This window comes from Mustela putorius, unplaced genomic scaffold (genome assembly GCF_011764305.1).
Source record: "Mustela putorius furo isolate JIRA1106 unplaced genomic scaffold, ASM1176430v1.1 tig00003859_pilon_pilon_pilon, whole genome shotgun sequence".
Taxonomy (NCBI): Eukaryota; Metazoa; Chordata; class Mammalia; order Carnivora; family Mustelidae; genus Mustela; species Mustela putorius.
Genome location: NW_025422011.1, coordinates 22,288,723 through 22,309,431, shown reverse-complemented (window position 1 = coordinate 22,309,431; position 20,709 = coordinate 22,288,723). Strand labels below are relative to the sequence as shown.

The 20,709-nt window shown below is 40.0% G+C and overlaps 1 protein-coding gene across 2 annotated transcripts in view; it reads left to right on the top strand.

Annotated features, from left to right (window-relative positions):
- The window catches only part of NELL1 (neural EGFL like 1), an 831,926-nt gene that overhangs the window by 779,059 nt on the left and 32,158 nt on the right, over nucleotides 1–20,709 (top strand). Inside the window, exon 16 of one of the 2 annotated variants that reach the window (XM_004752143.3) lies at nucleotides 8,653–8,793. The exons of the other annotated variant lie outside the window; for it this stretch is intronic. Within the exon in view, the coding sequence (XP_004752200.2) occupies nucleotides 8,653–8,793 (141 nt within the window). The remainder of the gene's footprint in view (nucleotides 1–8,652; nucleotides 8,794–20,709) is intronic. 2 annotated transcript variants of the gene reach the window in all.

The window sequence follows — 20,709 nt, the reverse complement described above, 5'->3', positions numbered from 1 at the left end:
CAAACATAACAACCAGAGATAGAGACTAGGCCACATAGAAGAAGGCAGAAATCATGCAGATACAGTTTGCATGCAGATAAGCATGCAGATACTGTCTGTGGTCCAGATGGAGCCTGGATCTTTGAAAAGGATGAAAAAGACACTGTCACACCAGGGAACCTATATGGAGAAGACACTTGGCTTTGACAGTGAGAGGGGCTGAATTTCGTGAGTTCTTAGATCAAGCAGGACTTAAAGCCTGGAATTTTAAAAATCAGCAGGCTCCACTTCAGGATAGCCCAGAAGACTTTAGCAAGCTAAGTCCCACCCTTAAAAAGATAGCAAAAAAGTCAGCAGAGTTATAGCGTAGAAGTAGCAATGGGGCAGAAGTAGCCTGTCCTAAAGAGGCAAGTGTCACAGGGAGACCCCTCCAGGAAAAAAGAAGCTGGCACATGCTATTTCTCTCCCTTGCCCTTCAGCATAAACACAGGACCATGTGCAAGAACCAGGATGGCACCAACACTCTTTCCAACTCACTATCCAACATGCTTACCCTAAGACCTGCCCCCAACACTTGGGCGGATCTGCCCTTTCCACTAAAGCTTTCCTTAGTCCCAGTACTGAAACAACCAGAAGACCAGTGCAAGCCTCACTGGTACCCCATCTCCTGACCAGCGTCTTTGGCAGGGCTTCATTTCTGGTGGCAGTGATGGCAGGTTGCTTTTCACAAGCAAACCAGTGTATACCTTGTTAAAATATCCCACCAAGCCAGGGACCAAACACTGCCAATGACAGGAGAAAAGAGCATCCATGGACAACTGGACTGTAGGAAAAAGAGTCTAGGACTACAGCAAGGCACACAAAACACACATAGGAGATACCTAAAAAGCACCAAATTCTGAGGAACAAGGTACACTACACTTGAGGCACCAAAGGACCTCTTCTTCTCAAGTCCATTCCTTTCAAGACATGATGTAGATGCCTTCCCGAACACAGAGAAACAGATACAGAGAATTAGACAAAATGAGAAGACAGAGGAATATATCCCAAATAAAATAATAGGACCAAATCACAGCAAGAGACCTAAGTGAAACAGAGATAAGTAATAAGTAGTATGCCTGATAGAGAATTTAAAAATAACGATCATAAAGATATTCTTGTACTTGAGGAAAGCATGAAGGATGTCATTAGACATTTAACAAAGAGATTTAAAAAAAAAAAAACAATCAGAGATGAAGACCACAATGAATGAAATTTGGTAGTACATTTGATGGAATAAATAAACTAATGGAATCAGAAGAATGAATTAATGATCTGGAAGACAGAGAAATGGAAAGTAAAGATAGATCCCTTTTAATGTCACAAAACAAGTCTCAACAAAGTCAAAAAGATCAAAGTCATACCATGCATCTTTTTTGACCACACTGTTATGAAACTAGAATTCAAGCATAAGAAAAAATCTGGAAAGAACACAACACTGAGATTAAACAGCATGCTACTGAAGAGTGAATGGGTCAACCAGAAAATAAAAGAAGAAATTAACAAATACCCGGAAACAAATGGAAACATAATTGTCCAGAATCTTCGAGATGCAGCAAAAGCAGTTCTGAGAGGGAAGTTTATAACATATGCCTCAAGAAGCAAGAAAAATCGGAAATAAAAAAATCTAACTTTGAACATAAAAGAGCTAGAAAAAAAGAAATGAAATCTAAAACTATCAGAAGAAAAGAAATAAAGATTAGAGTGGAAATAAACAAAAAAAGAAACTAAAAAACAATATAACAAATCAATGAAACCAGGAGCTGGTTTTTTGAAAAGTTCAACAAAATTGATAAACCTCTAGCCAGATTCATCCAGAGAGAGAAAGAGAGAGAACCCACTCAGCATAATCTCTTCCAGTCCTGTCCATGTTGATACAAAAGTTGAATACTCATCCTTTCTGATGGAGGCATAATACTCCATTGTATATATGGAACACATCATCTCTATCCACTCCTCTGTTGAAGGGCATCTTGACTCTTTCCATAGTTTGGCGACTGCAGCCATTCCTTCTATGAACATTCCTTCTTTCACTACATCTGTATCTTACAGTTTCACTTACTTGTGGAGCACAAGGAATAACATGGAGGACATTGGGAGGAGAGAAGTGAGTTGGGGGAAATCAGAGGGAGAGACAAACCATGAGAGACTGTGAACGCTGAGAAACAAACTGAGGGTTTTGGAGGGGAGGAAGGTGGGGGTTGGTTGAGCCTAATGGTGGGTATTAAGGAGGGCACGTATTGCATGGAGCACTGGGTATGGTGCATAAACAATAAACCTTAGAACACTGAAAAAAATTAAATTAAAAAATTAAATTAAATTTTAAAAATTAAATTAAATTAAATTATAATTAAATTAAATTAATTGATATAATTTCTATTTAATTAATATAATTAAATTAAATTAATATAAAATTAAATTTTAAAATAATAATAATTAAAAAAGAGAGAGGACCCAGATAAAATCACAATGAAAAAGGAGAAATACCAACCCACTCCACAGATATATAAACAATTGTAAAAGAAATAAAAGAAATGGAAAACTATATTCCAACAAATTGGACAACCTAGAAGAAATGTATAAATTCCTAGAAATGTATAATGTAACAAAACAAAACCAGGAAGAAATAGAAAATTTGAACAGACCAAATACCAGCAAAGAAATTAAATCAGTAATTTAAAAAACTGCCAAAAAACAAAAGTGTAGGACCAGATGGTTAAACAGGTGAATTCTACCAAACATTTAAAGATGAGTTAGTACCTATTCTTCTCAAATGATTTCAACAAATAGAAGAGGAAGAAAGCTGTCAAATCCATTTTGTGAGTCCAGTATCACCCTGATATGAAAACCAGATAAATTTACAACAAAATAAGAGAACTAGGGGCGCCTGGGTGGCTCAGTGGGTTAAAGCCTCTGCCTTCGGCTCGGGTCATGATCCCGGGGTCCTGGGATGGAGCCCCATATTGGGCTCTCTGCTTGGCGGGGAGCCTACTTCCTCCCCATTCTCTCTCTGCCTGCCTCTCTGCCTACTTGTGATCTCTGTCTGTCAAATAAATAAATAAAATCTTTAAAAAAAAATAAGAGAACTATAGGCCAATATCACTGATGAACAGAGATGCAAAAAATCTCAACAAAATACTAGCAAACCAAATCTAACAATACATTAAAAAGAAATCATTCATCATGATCAAGTGAGATTTATTCCTGGGATACAAGAGTGGTTCAACATTTGCAAATCAGTGTGATACATCATATCAATAAGAGGATAACTACATAATCATTTCAATAGTGGGGGGAAAAAAGCATTTGACAAAGTACAATATCCATGATACAAACCCTCAACAAAGTAGGTTTAGAGGGAACATACCTAAGTGGAATAAAGGCCTTATATGAAAAACCCACAGCAAACATCATAGTCAGTGGGACATACTGAGAGCCTTTCCCCTAAAGTGAGGATCAAGAAAAGGATTTCCACTTTTATTCAGTATGGTACTGTAAATCCCAGTGACATCAGTGAGACAACAAAAAGAAATAAAAGGCCTCCACATTAGTAAGGAAGAGGTGAAACTAATTGCTGATGACATCATTCTATTATGTGGAAAACCTGAAAGACTTCATGACAAAACTACTAGAACTGATGATGAATTCACTAAAGTTGCATGGTATAAAATTAGTGTGTGCAAATCTGTTGCATTCCTATATACTAATAATGAAACAGCAGAAAGAAAAATGAGGAAACAATCCCATTTACAGTTCTACCAAAAATAATAAATTGTCTAGGGATAAACTTGTCCAGACTCTACTCTGAAAACTATAAAACACTGATGAAAGAACGTGAAGATGACACAAACAAATGGAAAGGTATTTCATGCTCATGAATTGGAAGAATAAATATTGTTTAAAATGTCTGTACTACACAAAACAATCTATAGATTTAAAGCAATCCCTGCCAAAGTATCAATAGCATTTTTCACAGAACTGGAACAAACAATCCTAACATTTGTAAGGAACTACAAAAGACCACAAATAGCCAAATCAATGTTTAAAAAGAAAAACCGGTACCTGGGTGGCACAGTCAGTTAAGCGTCTGACTCTTGATTTCATCTCAGGTCATGATCTCAGGGTTGTGAAATGGAGCCCCTTGCTGGGCTCCACACTCAGTGCAGAGTCTGCTTGAGTTTTTCTCTCCTTCTCCCTCTGCTCCTCATCTCCATGCACTCTGTCTCTAAAACAAATGTCTTAAAAAAAAAGAGAGAGAAAATAAAAAATCACAATTCCAGACCTTGAGTTATATTACAAAACTGAAGTACTTAAAACAGCATGGTAGTGGCATAAAAACGGACACATAGATCAATGGAACAGAAGAGAAAACCCAGAAATAAACCCACAATTATATGGTCAATCAATTTTTGACAAAGGAGGTAAGAATATATAATGGGAATCTCTCTTCAACAAATGTTGCTGGGAAAACTGGACAGCTACATGGAAAAGAATGAACCCAGACAACTTTCTCACACCATACACAAAAATAAACCCAAAATGGATTAAGGACCTAAATGTGAAACTTGAAGTTATAAAAATCTTAGAAATGAGCAGAGGCAGTAATGTCTCTGACATTGACCCTAGCAACATTTTTCTAGATATGTCTCCTGAGACAAGGGGATTAAAAGCAAAAATAAGGGGCAGCGGGGTGGCTCAGTGGGTTAAGCCTCTGCCTTTGGCTCAAGTGATGATCCAGGATCCTGGGATCAAGCCCCGCATCAGGTTCTCTGCTCAGCAGGGAGCCTGCTTCCTTTCCTCTCTCTCTGCCTGCCTCTCTGCCTACTTGTGATCTCTGTCTGTCAAATAAATAAATACAATCTTCAAAAAAATAATAATAAATAAAAGCAAAAATATTGTGACTACTTCAAAATAAAAGTTTCTGCACAGTGAAGGAAACAATCGACGAAACTAAAAGGCAACCTATGGAATGGGAGAAGATATTTGCAAATGACATGTCCAGTAAAGAGTTAGTATCTACTATATAAGAAAGAAATGAATCAAGGGTGCCTGGGTGGCTCAGTGGGTTAAACATCTGCCTTCAGCTCAGGTAATGGTTCCAGAGTCCTGGAATCGAGCCCCACATCATGCTCCCTGCTCAGTGGGGAGTCTGCTTCTCTTTCTCCCTCTGTTGCTCCCCCTGCTTGTGTTTCTCTCTCACTCTCTGTCAAATAAATAAATAAAATCTTAAAAAAAAAGAAAACCTAAAATAACTCAACACCCAAAAAACAAATAACCTAATTAAAAAATAGGCAGAAGACATGAACAGACATTTCTCCAAAGAAGACACACGTATGATAAATGAAAGACAGACTTATGCCGAGATGCTCACATCACTCATCATCAGGGAAATGCAAATCAAAACCACAATGAAATATCACTTCACACCAGTCAGAGTGGCTAAAATCGACAACACAAGAAACACGTGTTGGAGAGGATATGGAGACAAAGGAACCCTAATGCAGAACCCTAATGTGGGAATGCAAAGTGGTGCACCCACTGGGAAGACACCATGGAGATTCCTTAAAAAGTTAGAAATAGAACTACCCTCTGATCCAGTCATCACCCTACTGTGTATTTACCCCCAAAATACAAAAGCACTAATTTGAAGGGATACATATACCCTGTGTTTATTGCAGCATTATATACCATAGTCAAATGTTAGAAATAGCCCAAGCATACTTAGATGGATGAGTGAACAAAGAAGATATGGTGTATATATATAATGAAATATTATTCAGCCATAAAAGAATTAAATCTTGCTATATGCAATGACACGGATGGAGCTAGAGAATATAATGCTAAGCAAAATAAGTCAGTCAGAGAAAGACAAATACCATATGATCTCGCTCGTGTAGAATTTAAGAAGCATAACAAATGAGCAAGCAAAAAAATAGATAAACCAAGAAACAGATTCTTAACTATAGAAAATACACTGATGGTTATTAGTGGGGTTGTGGGGGGGATGGGTTAAACAGGTGATAGGGATTAAATAGTGTACTTATCCTGATGAGCATGGAGTCATGTATAGAATTGTTGAATCACTCTATTGTACACATGAAACTAATATAATGTTGTATGTTAACTGCACTGGAATTAAAATTAAAACCTTAAAAAAATAAAGAATTAATAAGAAAAAGTAAGGGATGCTCTCTGTCAAAGAATTATATGGGCTGAATGATAATAAGTCATAAAGGACAAAACCGCAATGACATACCACTTTACATCAGTTAGAAGGTCTAAAATTAACAAGACAGGGAAGAACAAATGTTGGTGAGGATGTGGAGAAAGTGGGCCCCTCTTACACTGTTGGTGGGAATGCAGCCTGGTACAGTCACTTTGGAAAACAGTATGGAGGTTCCTTGAGACATTAAAAATAGAGCTACCCAGGGCACCTGGGTGGCTCAGTGGGTTAAGCTGCTGCCTTCGGCTCAGGTCATGATCTCAGGGTCCTGGGATCAAGTCTCGCATCGGGTTCTCTGCTCAGCGGGGAGCCTGTTTCTCTCTCTCTCTCTGCCTGCCTCTCCATCTACTTGTGATTTCTCTCTGTCAAATAAATACATAAAATCTTGCAAAAAAAAAAAAATTGAGCTACCCTATGACCCAGCAATTGTAACACTAGGTATTTACCCCCAAGATACAGATGTAGTGAAAAGAAGGGGCACTTATACCCCAATGTTCATAGCAGCAATGTCCAACACAGCCAACCTGTGGAAGGAGCCAAGATGCCTTTCAACAGATGAATGGTTAAAGAAGATGTGATCCATATATACAATGGAATATTATTCAGCCATCAGAAAGGATGAATACCTACCATTTGCATCAACATAGGTGGAACTGGAAGGGATTATGCTAAGTGCATTTAGTCAAGCAGAGGAGGACAATTATCATATGGTTTCACTCTTATGTGGAACATAAGACCATAGAGGAAGGAAGGGAAATCTGAATGGGAAGAAATCAGGGAGGGAGACAAACCATGAGAGAGTCTGGACTCTGGGAAAAAAACTGAGTGTTAAGAAGGGAGGGGGGTTAGAGCGAAGGGTCACCATGTGATGGGTATTAAGGAGGGCACGTGATATGATGCACCCTGCATATTATATGCAACGAGTGAATTGTTGAACACTACATGGAAAACTAATGATGTAATATGTTGTCTAATTGAACATAAGAAAAAAATTATAAATAAAGGAAGAAGATGGCAGTTGGCAGAAAAGAAAAAGAAAGAAGCAGGAACAAGAAAAAGGAAAGAAAAAAAAAAAAGGCTGGATTTGCCCAGTATAAAGAGCTACACTTTTTCTCTCCTTACTTGGCTGGAATGCCACAAGACGAGACTGACAGGTTGCAGACTACATTCACAGCCCTGTTGCACACCTTAGGACATGTCAAGGTAATAGAACAACTGGTAGCTGATTGCCCCTGAGCCAATGCCCACAGCAGGGCACTGCTGAAAAAGACTCCAAAATGTGTTTTATTCATTATGTGTTATATCCCAATATTAATTAGATTTCTATTTGTAGAAGACTGGCATAGTTCAGCTATTTCCAGGAGACCTAGTAAAAGATTTCTAGCCAACAATGGCTGTATTCCAAGAAAAAATTACATGGAGAGATTCTATAAGAATGAGCTGACCCTGGCATAACAATTGACAGCTTGTCTTTCTGCAGTGGTGTCAACTCCAGCTCAGAGGCAAGCCTTTGGGCTAGAGAATCTGTACATGATCTAGGCATTTGCTTATAAGTCAGATCCTAGAGCAAACAAAGCCCAGTATATGTCCTTTCATCAGGAACGACTGAAGAGGGGATTAAGGAGGGCACGTGTGGTGACGAGCACTGGGTGTTATATGCAACTAATGAATCACTGAACACTGCAGCAGAAACTAAGAGGTACTATAAGCTGGCTAACAACAACAACATAATAATAATAAAAAGGAAGGACTGAAGAATGAGGATCTCTGATTGACTATCATAAACCAAGTCCTTAAGCTTTGAAAGAATTAGAACAGTAATTCCCCACATATGCTCCCCAAAATAGTCTCACAGGACTAATCCATCCCTTAGCCAAATAAATTTGGGAAACAGTGCATATTATTTTTCTCCTCCCTAAGTTTTGCAGGAGTTATGAATAGGATAAGTCTCTTTGATAGGACAATATAAAAAAATCAGTTCAACACTATTAAACCCAGAGTTCTCTGAGCTTATTTGTTCATAGACTTTTCAGAGAACAGCAAATAATATCTGGAATTACTGTTTTAGACACAGGGAATCTGAGAAAAGCCATATATACTCAATACCAAAAGTGTGCCAAACATCCTCAGTTTACTTTTTGGTTATGCAGAAGCCAACAACATTTGTAGGTAGGATGCCTTCATGACCATCAGCTCTCATTTATTATTCAGTATATGAGAACCCATCCCTGGCTTTCCATTTGTTTGGATTCTGGAAAAAAATGGGATTTGGTTCTTCCTGTAACTTTCATTTTAGGTACCTAACCACTTTTAACTGATCTGTTGACATGAGCATGTTTTAGGTGTTTACTGAAAGGTTAGTGTCAAAAGAAATTAATGTCCTGGTGGGCTTGTGTTTTTCTCTGAGGCAGATATTGATGAATGCACAGAGGGAATCATTGAGTGCCACAACCATTCCCGCTGCGTTAACCTGCCAGGGTGGTACCACTGTGAGTGCAGAAGCGGTTTCCATGACGATGGGACCTATTCACTGTCCGGGGAGTCCTGTGTTGGTAAGCAGCTTTTAGCCATGCCCTCCATCCTTCTGGCCCTTTGCAGGAGGGGCAGTCTGCTTTGGTACTCTCTTCAGCTCCCAGTGTTAAGATATGACCCCTCACTGGCTAAACTCATCAGTTTTCAAATTTCCTCCCTCAACAATTCAGGGATTAGGCCAGGGATTATGCAGTGTGGGGTTTTAGGGTTTCTATATGGAAACTGGGGCAGTTAGAGTATTAAAGCCTGGGTCTGTGTGCTGTGGCTTTTGGTTCTTTTGAAGTAAAATCATGGTGGCTGGCTGAAATTTTTAACAGTTTGAGAAACAGAAGTGGGAGGAGAAGAAGAGATACTGGTCGACTGAGAAAGTTGAGGTTAAATCCCAGCTCTTGTACTGAAAAAGGCACTGCATCTCTCTGAGTCTTTGTCAGTGAAAGGGTAAAATTGGACTATATGTGTTGCTAGGATTAAATGGGTATATGTGTTACTAGGATTAAATGGGACGCCACACATTTAAAGACTGTAAGCTTTACATTGTTGTGCAAGCATAATACAGCTGCATTAACCTTATTACTGTTATTACCACCATCATCCTTACAAAATCTCCTTTAATCGCTGTTCTGCTTGAGGTTCTGTTAAATGATGAACAGAGGAAACTAGCACATGGAGTTCTTTTACCTTCAAGACCCTACAACTTTCATGATATCCAAACAACTGATCAAAACTGTCATTGTTTCCATGAGAACCTTGGCCAATCCACTTACATCATGTCCTTTGAACTCAACTAAATTTTTCATGCAGATTTGGATAGACCTACAGGACAAGGCTTCTGACCTTGGGGTCAGACTGCTGAATTAGAAAATGGGAATGTGATTTTGAAAATTCATTGTCTCTGCTCATTGCAAATATATATATATATATGTGTGTATATATATATATATATATATAATATATTATATTATATTAATAGTATATATGTATAATAGATAATAGATATAATATAATAACTATATTATATATATACTATACTATATACTATACTACATATAATGGATATTATATAATATCTATATATAATAGATAATATATTATCTATTATATATTATAGATATATAATTTATTTATTTAGAAAGTTTCTATTGAGAGCCACCTAGTGTTTTTCCAACTTCTTTCCTGAGGTTATTTTAAAGTAAAGACGAATCAGGGAACACTGGGCACACAGCATGAGCTCTCTACCACAGTTTGACACTCCTGTTGAGAGGTAGGCAGTATTGTTGGTTAAAGCATGGATCCTGGAGCTAAACTCCTTGCTGTCAAATTTCAGCTCTTTCATTTCCAAATAGGTTCCCTGTGGCAAGATCTTATCTAGTTCATACCTCAGTTATCTCATCTGTGAAATGGAAATGTGGCTATCTAGGTCCTATGAGCACTGTGAGAATTAACTGAATTGACACCTGTTAAATGTTCAGTAAATGTAAGTTACCATTATCTTCAGTGTTCCTGCATATTCAGCACTCTGCCCCAGGCTCTATCCGTGTTGTTTTTTTTATTCTTTTTTGTCTATTTTATTTTATTTTAATTAATTTATTATTATTATTATTAACATATTATTTGTTTCAGGGGTACAGGTCTGTGATTCATCAGTCTTACACAATACACAGTGCTCACCATAACGCATACCCTTCCCAATGTTTAATTTATTTTAGAGAGAGAGAGAGTGCGGGGCCATGAGAGAGAGAGCTGGGGCCATGGCGGGGTGGAATGGGATAGGGCAGGGCAGAGGGAGAAAATGTCAAGCAGACTGAGTTTAGAGCCCAACTTGGGGCTGGATCTCATGACCCTGAGATCATAACCTGAACTGAAATCAAGAGTCAGCTGCTTAACTGACTGAGCCACCCAGTTTCTCCTTTTTTACTCTTTGAATAACAATTTGTGTCCTTAGGGACAGGTTTATAGTTATCCTGGGTCTTCAGGTACTTCCTTGACATCTGGCCAAGAAGTTCTGCATGTGTGCAACTCAGTGTAAATAGAAGTTATGTGACTAGGAATAGATAGAGTGGCAGTTGTGACTGAGCAATGGAGATAGAATATTGGCCTTATGTGCTATTATACATTTTGGCACTAAAAATAAAAATCTCCTTTTTAAACACTGTATTTGACCTCATTAAATGGGTGACTCTTAGCCTTTTATTGCATAAAGGACCTTAAAGATTACCTAGTTAAAACAGTTCATAACTCCCTGGATCTGCCATGGTCTTGGCACACTAAAATGCCTTTGCTGGTGCTGTCCTCTCTGGCTGGAATGGAACAGAGAACTCTGCAAAGATGACCCTATCTTTTCCTTGATCGCCTTGATTCACATGGAAATTTCTGTTCTTTTTCCCAATTTTGGCTCCTGTTCCATCGGGCTCCCATGAGGCATTTTTGGGTGTTTTCATTGGAGTTATCACTCCTGCCCTCTGCTAACTTCACTTTTCTCATGATGTATGTTTCTCTGGTTTATACCATAGAAACTTCTACCACTGTACAGTTTATTTGCTCTCCTAATAGACGGTGAGTGTGAAATGGACTTTATTCTTCTGTCTCTCCAGTAAGATGCTTTGGTAGTTGGTGTTCAGCCAATGAGAAAAATGCAACCACTTCATGTGCCTGATAAAGAAGTTTAGTCTTAGAAATGGTGATACCTTGTTCCCACCCACCTAGTTGGTTTGATACAAGTTGAGACTCAGCCTTCAGTCAAGGGTGACTCTACATCCCAGATACCAGGTGTGGTTCCAGTTTAGGCCTGGTGTTCTTTTTTTTTTTTTTTTTTTTAAAGATTTTATTTATTTATTTGACAGAGAGAGATCACAGGTAGGTAGAGATGCTGGCAGAGAGAGAGAGAGAGAGGGAAGCAGGCTCCCTGCTGAGCAGAGAGCCAGATGTGGGACTCGATCCCAGGACCCTAAGATCATGACCTGAGCCGAAGGCAGCGGCTTAACCCACTGAGCCACCCAGGCGCCCCTAGGCCTGGTGTTCTGATGTAATTGTCCAAAGCACCCTGTCACTCTCATAAATGTCCCCATTGGGATGACAGATGTCATGGTCCTCTCACCCGTAGATTTTTCTCTGCCATGCTGGGGTGGTCTGCCCTCCCTGAGGAAGCACTTTCTTCTTCCATGAACTGATCCCTGGTCTGCACAGGAAAACTACAGTAAAGTAGGTTCCTTGGCAAGGCAAGAGAGTTGTTTTTATCAGTGGCATTTTTGGTTAGGGTAATTGTTAATCTGAATGCCCCTTCATTTCCACAGTTTTAGAAATATCTTTGTGAATGGGTCTTAATAAGAATAGAAATTTGGTCATTCTTCTGTTTTTCCTTGGTAGTCAAGAACACTCTTAGTTCAGAGTATTTCATGGTGCAACGGATACATATGTTAATCGTGTCATTTTCTTACTACAACTTTCTAATGCCTTCCTGTTGAATATAAAACGAAATCCTAACTTCATGTGACCTTCAAGGCTTTCCAGTGATACTGCATCTACCTACTTCTTAGACTTCACTCCTATAGATGTTAACCTTTTTAATTTTTTCACGCCTTGAATATGACAATGAACTCACTCCATTTTGGAGCTTTTGCCTTTGCTGCTCTGTCTAGGATACTCAAGACCTGTCTTGTTACAATATATCATTCTCAGCTCAAATGCCACTCTCTGACCATTTTATCTGAAGTAATCCTTTCCTGGTGACTTCATTATATCACTCTCTTTTATAACTTTTTTTTTTTTTTTTATAAAGATTTTTATTTATTTGTCAGAGACAGAGGGAGAGAGAGTGAGCGAGCACAGGCAGAGAGGCAGGCAGAGGCAGAGGGAGAAGCAGGCTCCCTGCCGAGCAAGGAGCGCAATGTGGGACTCGATCCCAGGACCGTGGGATCATGACCTTAGCCAAAGGCAGCCGCTTAACCCACTGAGCCACCCAGGCGTCCCTCTTTTATAACTTTTGAGGCATTTTAAAATTCTTAATTGACTGGTTGTATCCATGTGTGTAATTGTCAAAGGTGCAGGTTGAGGACCGAGACCTCGTTTATATTTTGCCATGGTACCTCCAGCCCCTCAAGCAATGTGGGCACAAGTGAGGCATTTAATGCATATATGTCAATGTCTGAAGAACTAGATAATCAAAACTGTATCAGGTCAGATTTATTTTCATTTTGGTTTTATGTTACTAGTTGTGTGCCTGATGATTATAACATAAGGTGTTAAATATCACAAAATCACATGAGTCTTTATCTCAGGGGAAAAAAATTATTGAGTACAGTCATCACACCAGCCTTGTGTGGTTTTCTGAGAATATGTGTATGAACTAGAGAAGATCTTTGTGCTTGAGGGATTTGTGACCTCAAATATTCTGAATCATAAAAATGCACCTTCGTGGCACTGAAAACCATCATATCAGAATGAGCCCTAAATAACATCACCTACTGATGCTTACATATGAAGAAATAGCATCTAAGAGAATCTTTAAAACCTTTTAAAAGTTATTTTAGCAACATATACTCAGCTATGCTTTTTCCTAGAATAATAGTGGGAATGGCATATATCAGAATCCAAAATGTGGCAGCTGAGGACAATTGATGTCACTCTATGCCAGTTTCTGTTAGATGGGAATAATAACACCTGCTCCATTGACGTCATCAATTACTGTAAGCATCGAATGTTGCTGATGTCCTTAAAAAAATCGCACACACGCAAGTTTTACTATTTCATGAGAAAAATGTTTAAGATTAGCCTCCTACTCCTAAAAAAGATCATATTATTGAAAAGCACTAGTATTAGGTAGAGAAGATCATATTAGGATTGGTATGCGGTAGAGACAGAGTCGGCATCACTTAGAAGTTTAACAGGCTGAGTGTCTGTCTATCTGTTTCTTTCTCATATGCTTGTATGTTTTTTATAATTCCAGAGGAGATGTGCACACAGAAATCTGCCAGCTGGTATTTGCAGACGGGATGACGGTGATTACCTACAGTTGTTACCATGGGGTGCAGGGAATTCTGGGCTTTGATGCCATAGTTTGAGTCAGTGATTCTCAATTGTAACATAGAAGTTTTGAGCAGTCGCCTTTTTTGTCTAGACATAGTTATCTGGATCATCTAGAAATGAGAACTAATGTATAATTAGCAATGGCATATGTCAAGAGCAGGATTTTACATACTTTGAAAAGGAGATTCAGACTCCCTTGACCTCCCTCTGTCTCCATGATCTTGCTCCTGCAAATGAGAATTTATTTTGCTCTGCTCTGTCTTGTACCGTGCTTGGATCCACAATCCTGCCCGAATCATGCGTCCACTCTTCTCAAACCCTGGACTCTTTTTCCTCTACTTCTTTAATTGTATGCTTTCCCCTGACCATCCCTCTGTCCCCATGTCCACATGTCAAAATCCTGATAAAGTCCTGCTTCCTAAACCAGGATTCTTTTTCTTTTTCTTTTCTTTTTTTTTTTTTAAGATTTTATTTATTTGAGGGCGAGACCAAGAATGCAAGTGAGCTAGAGAGGCAGAGGGAGGGGGAGAAACAGACTTACCACGGAGCAGGGAACCTGAACCTGGGATCACAACCTGAGTCAAAGGCAGACACTTAACTGACTGAGCCACCCAGGTGCCCCTAAATCATTGATTGTGAAACCTGATTCACAGGAGATTCACCTAAGTAGCTTTTGGAAAATACTTACGATGGGCCAGCCCACCCTGGAGATTCGGACTCATTGGACCTCTTGTGGGACTTAGGGGTCATTGTTTTTTAAAAAAAAAAAAGTCTCCAAATGATTAGAAAGAATATTGAATTATCATAGAAAACCACTGTCATAGATTTTTCCAATAAATATAATAATAATAATAATAAAACCCTCCCTTTTATGTGTCCCTGTAGCTAAGTATTCACATCTCTCTCAGGAACTTGCTAAATCAGGCTTGTCTTCTTCATTCGTCCTTTATAGCCTGCCATCCAGTCGAGGTGTTTGGATTTCCTTTTTAGATTTGCACTGAATAAAATTGTATTGGTCATACACTTGTTGTTATTGCACAAATTTTCAAATCCCAGTAAAACTCACTTTGTCGAGGCAGGCCCCTTGAAGGCTCACGTACAGCTGTTCTTATATAACGTGGCCCCTGGGCCTCCATTGCTGCTGCCTCCGCAGGACCTGGTTCTGCGAGGCGGGTCCCCAGACCCCACCGGAAACAATCCAACAAGGACTTACTTCTCCCAACAGCTGCTGCAACTGTCCTCAACTTGCAAAGCCACATCAAACAGCCAAAAAAGGTTCGGTTGGAATCTCCTGGGAAGATTTCACTTTTAACTGGTTGATCGATCAGGATGGATTGAAATGGCCTAAGAATAGTGTGGGTTCTGCTATCCCTGCTCAGTGCTTGGTTCTCGTAGGAGTGGCAATAAAAAGGGCTAGGACCTAGAGATGCTCCCAGAGGGGTAAGAGTTACGAAGGATTAGCAGGTGACAGCGTGATACTGTGGGGGGAGGGCAAGACGGGGGTGGGGGGGGAGGAAGGCAGATTTGAAGTATATGTAGGCCCGGAATTGGATCCCAAGTTGGCCACTTTCTACCTTGAGGGGCCTTTGGCCAGATATTTAACCACTCTAAGCCTTAGTTCCCTTAGCATACAATGATTAAAATAATACCTCTGGTGGAATTTTTTGTAATGTAAGTGTTCTCATTTGCAAATATCCTGGCAAGTAATAGATAAATAATAATCAACATTTAACCTCACTTCCCCTCGAATCCCTCACCTGTCAAATGAAGACAGCCACAGTAATACTAATAAGAGCTAACATTTATTGAGAGCTTACTTGGTGCCAGACACTGCTCTAAGCAATTTACAGAAGTGCCATCCTTATAAATTGCTGTGGAGTAATTGCAAGGATTAAATAAGCCAACATGGGGGAAAAAGCGTTCGGCACTTGTGTTCTAAGTGCTCAGTAGCTGTTAGCTGTTATCGTGAACCCAACTCCCACATCTTGTGCCACACCCCGGGCCGGGGAGTTTCATACGTCACCCAGATCAGTTCTCCCAACTGCCCCGGGAGGGAAGGCCTCTCCCTGTGACTGTGGTGAAAACGAGGAAAATAAGGTCCCAGGATGAAGACAGCTTGTCCCAGATGCCGCAGCTGAGAAACGGCATGCAGGGAGCGTAATGCAGGTCTGTTTGATCCCCAAGCTGCTGCTTTTAATATGTTAGTACTGCAGGGCTTTCTGGAGAGGAGAAGGCCAGCTAGGAGCCCCTGGTTGACGGAGGTGTTTTAAGCAGGGCAGCTGGCAGTCAAGGAGACACGGCAAACAGAGAATGAGTGAGACCCAGGTCGACAGTTGTTACATTCCATCTGAATCGAGAGCGCTGGCGATTTATTTTATCCAGTGGACTCACTGTCTTGTGTCTTGGTGTTTAAGTCGTGGGTCACTCAGTGGATTTTCTCTCTTTGCAAGCAGTAAAGAGCCCACCCACTCACCCCTGTACAGAAAGTATTTTCAGTTAGACAGCATTAGTCAATGAGGTCTCACTGACTGCAAAAATTGTTATTTGTTCCTGAAGAACTTCAGAAACTGTAGGTTTGGTTTTCAGCCAAGAAATAGACTCTATTATTGAAGAGTCTTCCCAAAGGCAGATGCCACCTGGCCATGGTGCTGTTTAAATTGCTTTATGCTTCTAGCTAGAAACAGGGTGAAGTATATAGGAATGTGGTTTGGGGACTCCGAGGACCTCAGCAGCATGGCACACAATGACACATGTCACTAATAGAGTTTGGGTGGACCGACCAGTCACAGACAGCACCTGGGTGTGGAATGGATATGAAAGAGGATCGGTAGGGGCAGGACACAGAATGGGCAGGTGAAGACCATTTGCCAGCCTCTCACAGATGGGATCTTCTGGGTCCCTGAAAATGGCCTTATTTTACAGTGGACAGTAACACACAGTTGGAAGTGTTAGATCAGGTGAGAAGTCAGTCCCATCAGACCCTCAGGAAGCTTCCTGCCCCGCTTTCAAGTCCAGCCACATGTAAGACTGGAGCTGATCAGCACATAAGGTAAATTGAATATATTCTGGGGACTTCTCAGGGAAGGCGAAAATCATCTCCTCAGTTTGGATGATAAATACTTCTCAATATGATGTCAGAATAGAATTCATTTCACCAGACTCAGGTATGAACCCAAGGCTCATTGGTCACCCTCCCCCTGTCCACACTGACACAACAGACCTCCATACTCTTCTCCACTTTAGTTTGGAGCTAAAACCAGACAGTTCAGGGAATTACTCTCACAGCGTCTCTAACTAACTATGGGGTCTATTCTGGCCCTGTGTAGAATCTTTTCAGTAACAGTGTTCAAACATCTTCCTAATGGCACCTTCAGCTGGCAAGAAGATCAAACCATTACAAGCTCCTGCTTTGAGCAGCTGCTTAGTGGACTGGGGAGCAGGAGGACCTCAGTGCTTGTCCACAGGAGGATTATACAGGCGAAAAGGAAGAGGAAGAAAATTAGAAAGCTGTTTAACCAATCAAGCACAAAAACCCTCTATATAATATTGTTACAAGTTTTCAATCCATCCAAATTAGCCTGCCACCGTCTTAGCACAAAGATGGGAGGTGTGGAGGACGCAGAGACTCCTCCTGGTTATAGGGACTCTTCTTGCTACATCTCACAGGGACTTGAAAACACCAAGTTGAAGATAAAAATCAACATACATGAAGCAACCAATACCATTCTGAAACAGGTTATAATTAACTGCAAAATTATGTGGTCAACACTATAAAATGGGTAATTAGGGAAGAGAGGGATCAGAGAGAGTCGAGGAACCGTCCTTCCAACCACGCGGGGATAATTACACTTGAGGGGTTGGGGAGGTTGGGTGTATTATTAGTAGCTAACTTGATTACTTCATGTTCTAGGCAATATTCTAAGAGCTTTATGTTTCCGAACTCCCTTCATCCTCAAAACAATTCCTGTCAGGTAACTATAATCTCTGCTTATTAGACACACTGAGGCACACAGAGATGTTCAACAAATTATTCATGGTCACACAGCTGTTTATTGGTAGAGTTTTTTTTCCAGAAAGCATGAACATCTTTTCTAAAAATCGTGTACATGTATTAATATTTCTGTTAAGCAACAAAATACTGCTTTGTGGCCTGCTAAAGTCTTGCTGTGGGAACAGTCATGTAAGAGCCATATTTTTATTTTTTTATCAAATATTTTTATTTATCAAATGCCAACTGTGTGCCGCTTGACCTTCAAAACCCTTTTTCAAGTAGGTAGCAAATGAGGAGAAGTAAGCATGGCCACCTGTGAAATGGCCCGTGTTCTTTCTACTCTCCTATTTGCCTCAGTTAGTTGCATATTAATTGAAGATAGCTTATTACAGGATTACATTAAGTGATGACTATTCAGATAATCATGTCATTTTCTCCTTCATTGTATGCTCAGAGAAACATCAAGTCCCTGATGTTTACATATAGTTTGTTTTACATGTGTGTACAGAAGAAACTAAGATTTAACTTCCCACCAGTGTAGTCTAGGGATTATCACATATCTCAACAAAAGACAAGGATCTGGGGAGTGGCCATCTGAGAAGTCAACCTGAGCACATCAACAGGCTCCTCTGCTGAGAGGTGGCCCCAGGGCTCTGGGAACTGCTAAACAATGTCCAGTTGTAGTCAAGAATCAGAATCTCCTCAGTGAAAATGGGTGGCATACTCAGAGCTGTAGCAGCATACATGAAAAAGCTGACTCAAACTCTTTTCAGCAGCTGAGGCCTGTGCTGTTTGCTATATACTGTCTCCCACTGCATTGAATTAAGAAAGCATGATTGTGCTTTGTAGGCCCTATATTTTTTTATGTGGGTCTTGGTTTTATCTGGCATAGAGAGAAAAATAATGAAGTCACTTGGACTAAATGAAGCTTTTCTTCCCCCACACAGTTGGTGTCAGTGGTTAAAACCCAACTGGGGCAGGACTTCAAGTAGAACATTTAGCAAAGTCTAGATCTAGACATGTTGGGATATTTTCCAAAGAAGCATTTTATTAGTAAATATATTTTGGAAATTCTAAATGAAATATAATTTACCTGGTTTTATTAACTGCAGGACTTGTCAGAGCCTTTGCTATACATTATTAGTGTCCTGAATTTATTTGGCCTTAAAACCTTTTTTTTTTTTTTAACCTAAAAACCTTGTGTTTTTGGCACCCTGTAGAATACATTACCTGAAAACTCAAGGATGAAAATAGCCTACTCTAGGAATTTCTAGAAAATCTCATTTATTCAATATTGTTGAATAATGAGCTGCTCAAAAGAGGGCATTTTTCAAGTACTCCAACAAAAGGTTATTGAGCACACTGCTTGTCCTTTAAGTACCTCTAATTTTTAGACTATTATTGAATTTTGTTGCAAAGAATGTGACTTTTTGTCTATGACTTGCTTTTCTACTGTGGTCTTTAAAAATGCAAATCATTCAACTCTACTGTCCTCTAATCGAGTGATCTCCTTGAGGCTTATTGGAGTATTGCTGGTTTGTCCTTAAGCTGATGGTCCCAGTCTTTATACTTTGGATAAACATATTTCTCTTTGGAATGGATATTTTTGTCTCCTTTTCATATTGCTTGCCTAACCTCTAGCTTTTTTAGTACTAATGTGGAAGATTGCTCTGCTTTGCAGTGTTGTAAATAAAGGCTTGGTAATGTGATGTCTCAGGCCACAGCAACTCAAAAGCTGTACTTTGATGCTGGGTGCTTACTTAGACTCTGGGGTTGTAAAGAGGAATGATGCAGGGTTCCAGAGGCCCTGGAGGACAATTTTGCATTGCATGCGTATGCGCAGTGGGAGTTCTGTGAAGGAAATGAGCGGGGAGGGGAGCTCTGAGGGATGGCCTGGACGGGGAGGGTGGATCCGAGCCTGGGTTGGTACAGGAGGAGTAGTGGTTGGGAAAAAGGCTAATATGTTTCTCTAAAAAGTGATTTGCAGTGCAGTTATGGTTACCTTTAAGTCTTCCCTGTCATTGCGAACTTGGCCTTTTTTGGAAAGATTAAGTTAACAATAGAGGCACTTTGATATCTTCCCGTACAGCATCTTGAGGCTGGTAACATGTAAAATCTTCTTTATGAAGTTTGAAATGATTTGGTTTGTTGTTGTCACTTCCTTCCTAAACAACTGACAGTTCCAACTGTGTGACAACAAAATGAGTGTGGTATTCCTAAAAAAGAGTTTTCTAACATTACTGTCTGGGAACTCAATTCCAGGTAGCTTAAGGCAGTAGTTCTAGAAGTACGATCAGCCAGCATCAGCGTCACCTGGGATATCGCTGGAAATGAAAACAGTCTACCCCACCCCAGACCTACCAGGTCAGCAAGTCTGGAGATTGGGCTGGTAGTTTGTTTTTTAACGAGCCCTATTTAGGTGATTCTGATGCCCACTCACGTTTGAGAATCACACTGCCCTTGGAGGTTTGGTTGAAAGCCTTCAGAGGGCTGCATGAATGCCCCGAAACTGAGGCAGGTTTGTGTATATGTGTGTTCCACACATCTTTTGGAGGAAGTGGAACCACAGTTTTCACTGGGGTCTCCGATCTGATACCAGCAATGTAAACAACACCACTGAAATACCAGGATCCAGCCATGGTGTCACCAGTCACCACCCTGATTTAACTTCTGGAAGTTTTTTACCTGAGGATCCACAATTTGATCTCAGGGGGTGTTCGTCTGCCTTTCTGTTTCTGGAGCACCTTTGGTGTTGAATTGCATGTAGGGGCCAGCTTCCTACATCCTGAAGCTCAGTGGAAGCAATTGTTTTATGACAGAAACTTCTGGCTTGAATGTCTTAGAGCCAAAGATCATGTCAATGCTGCAACTCAGAGATCGGCATGTACAACCTCTTTGAAATAAATATTGAATTGTTTGTTTT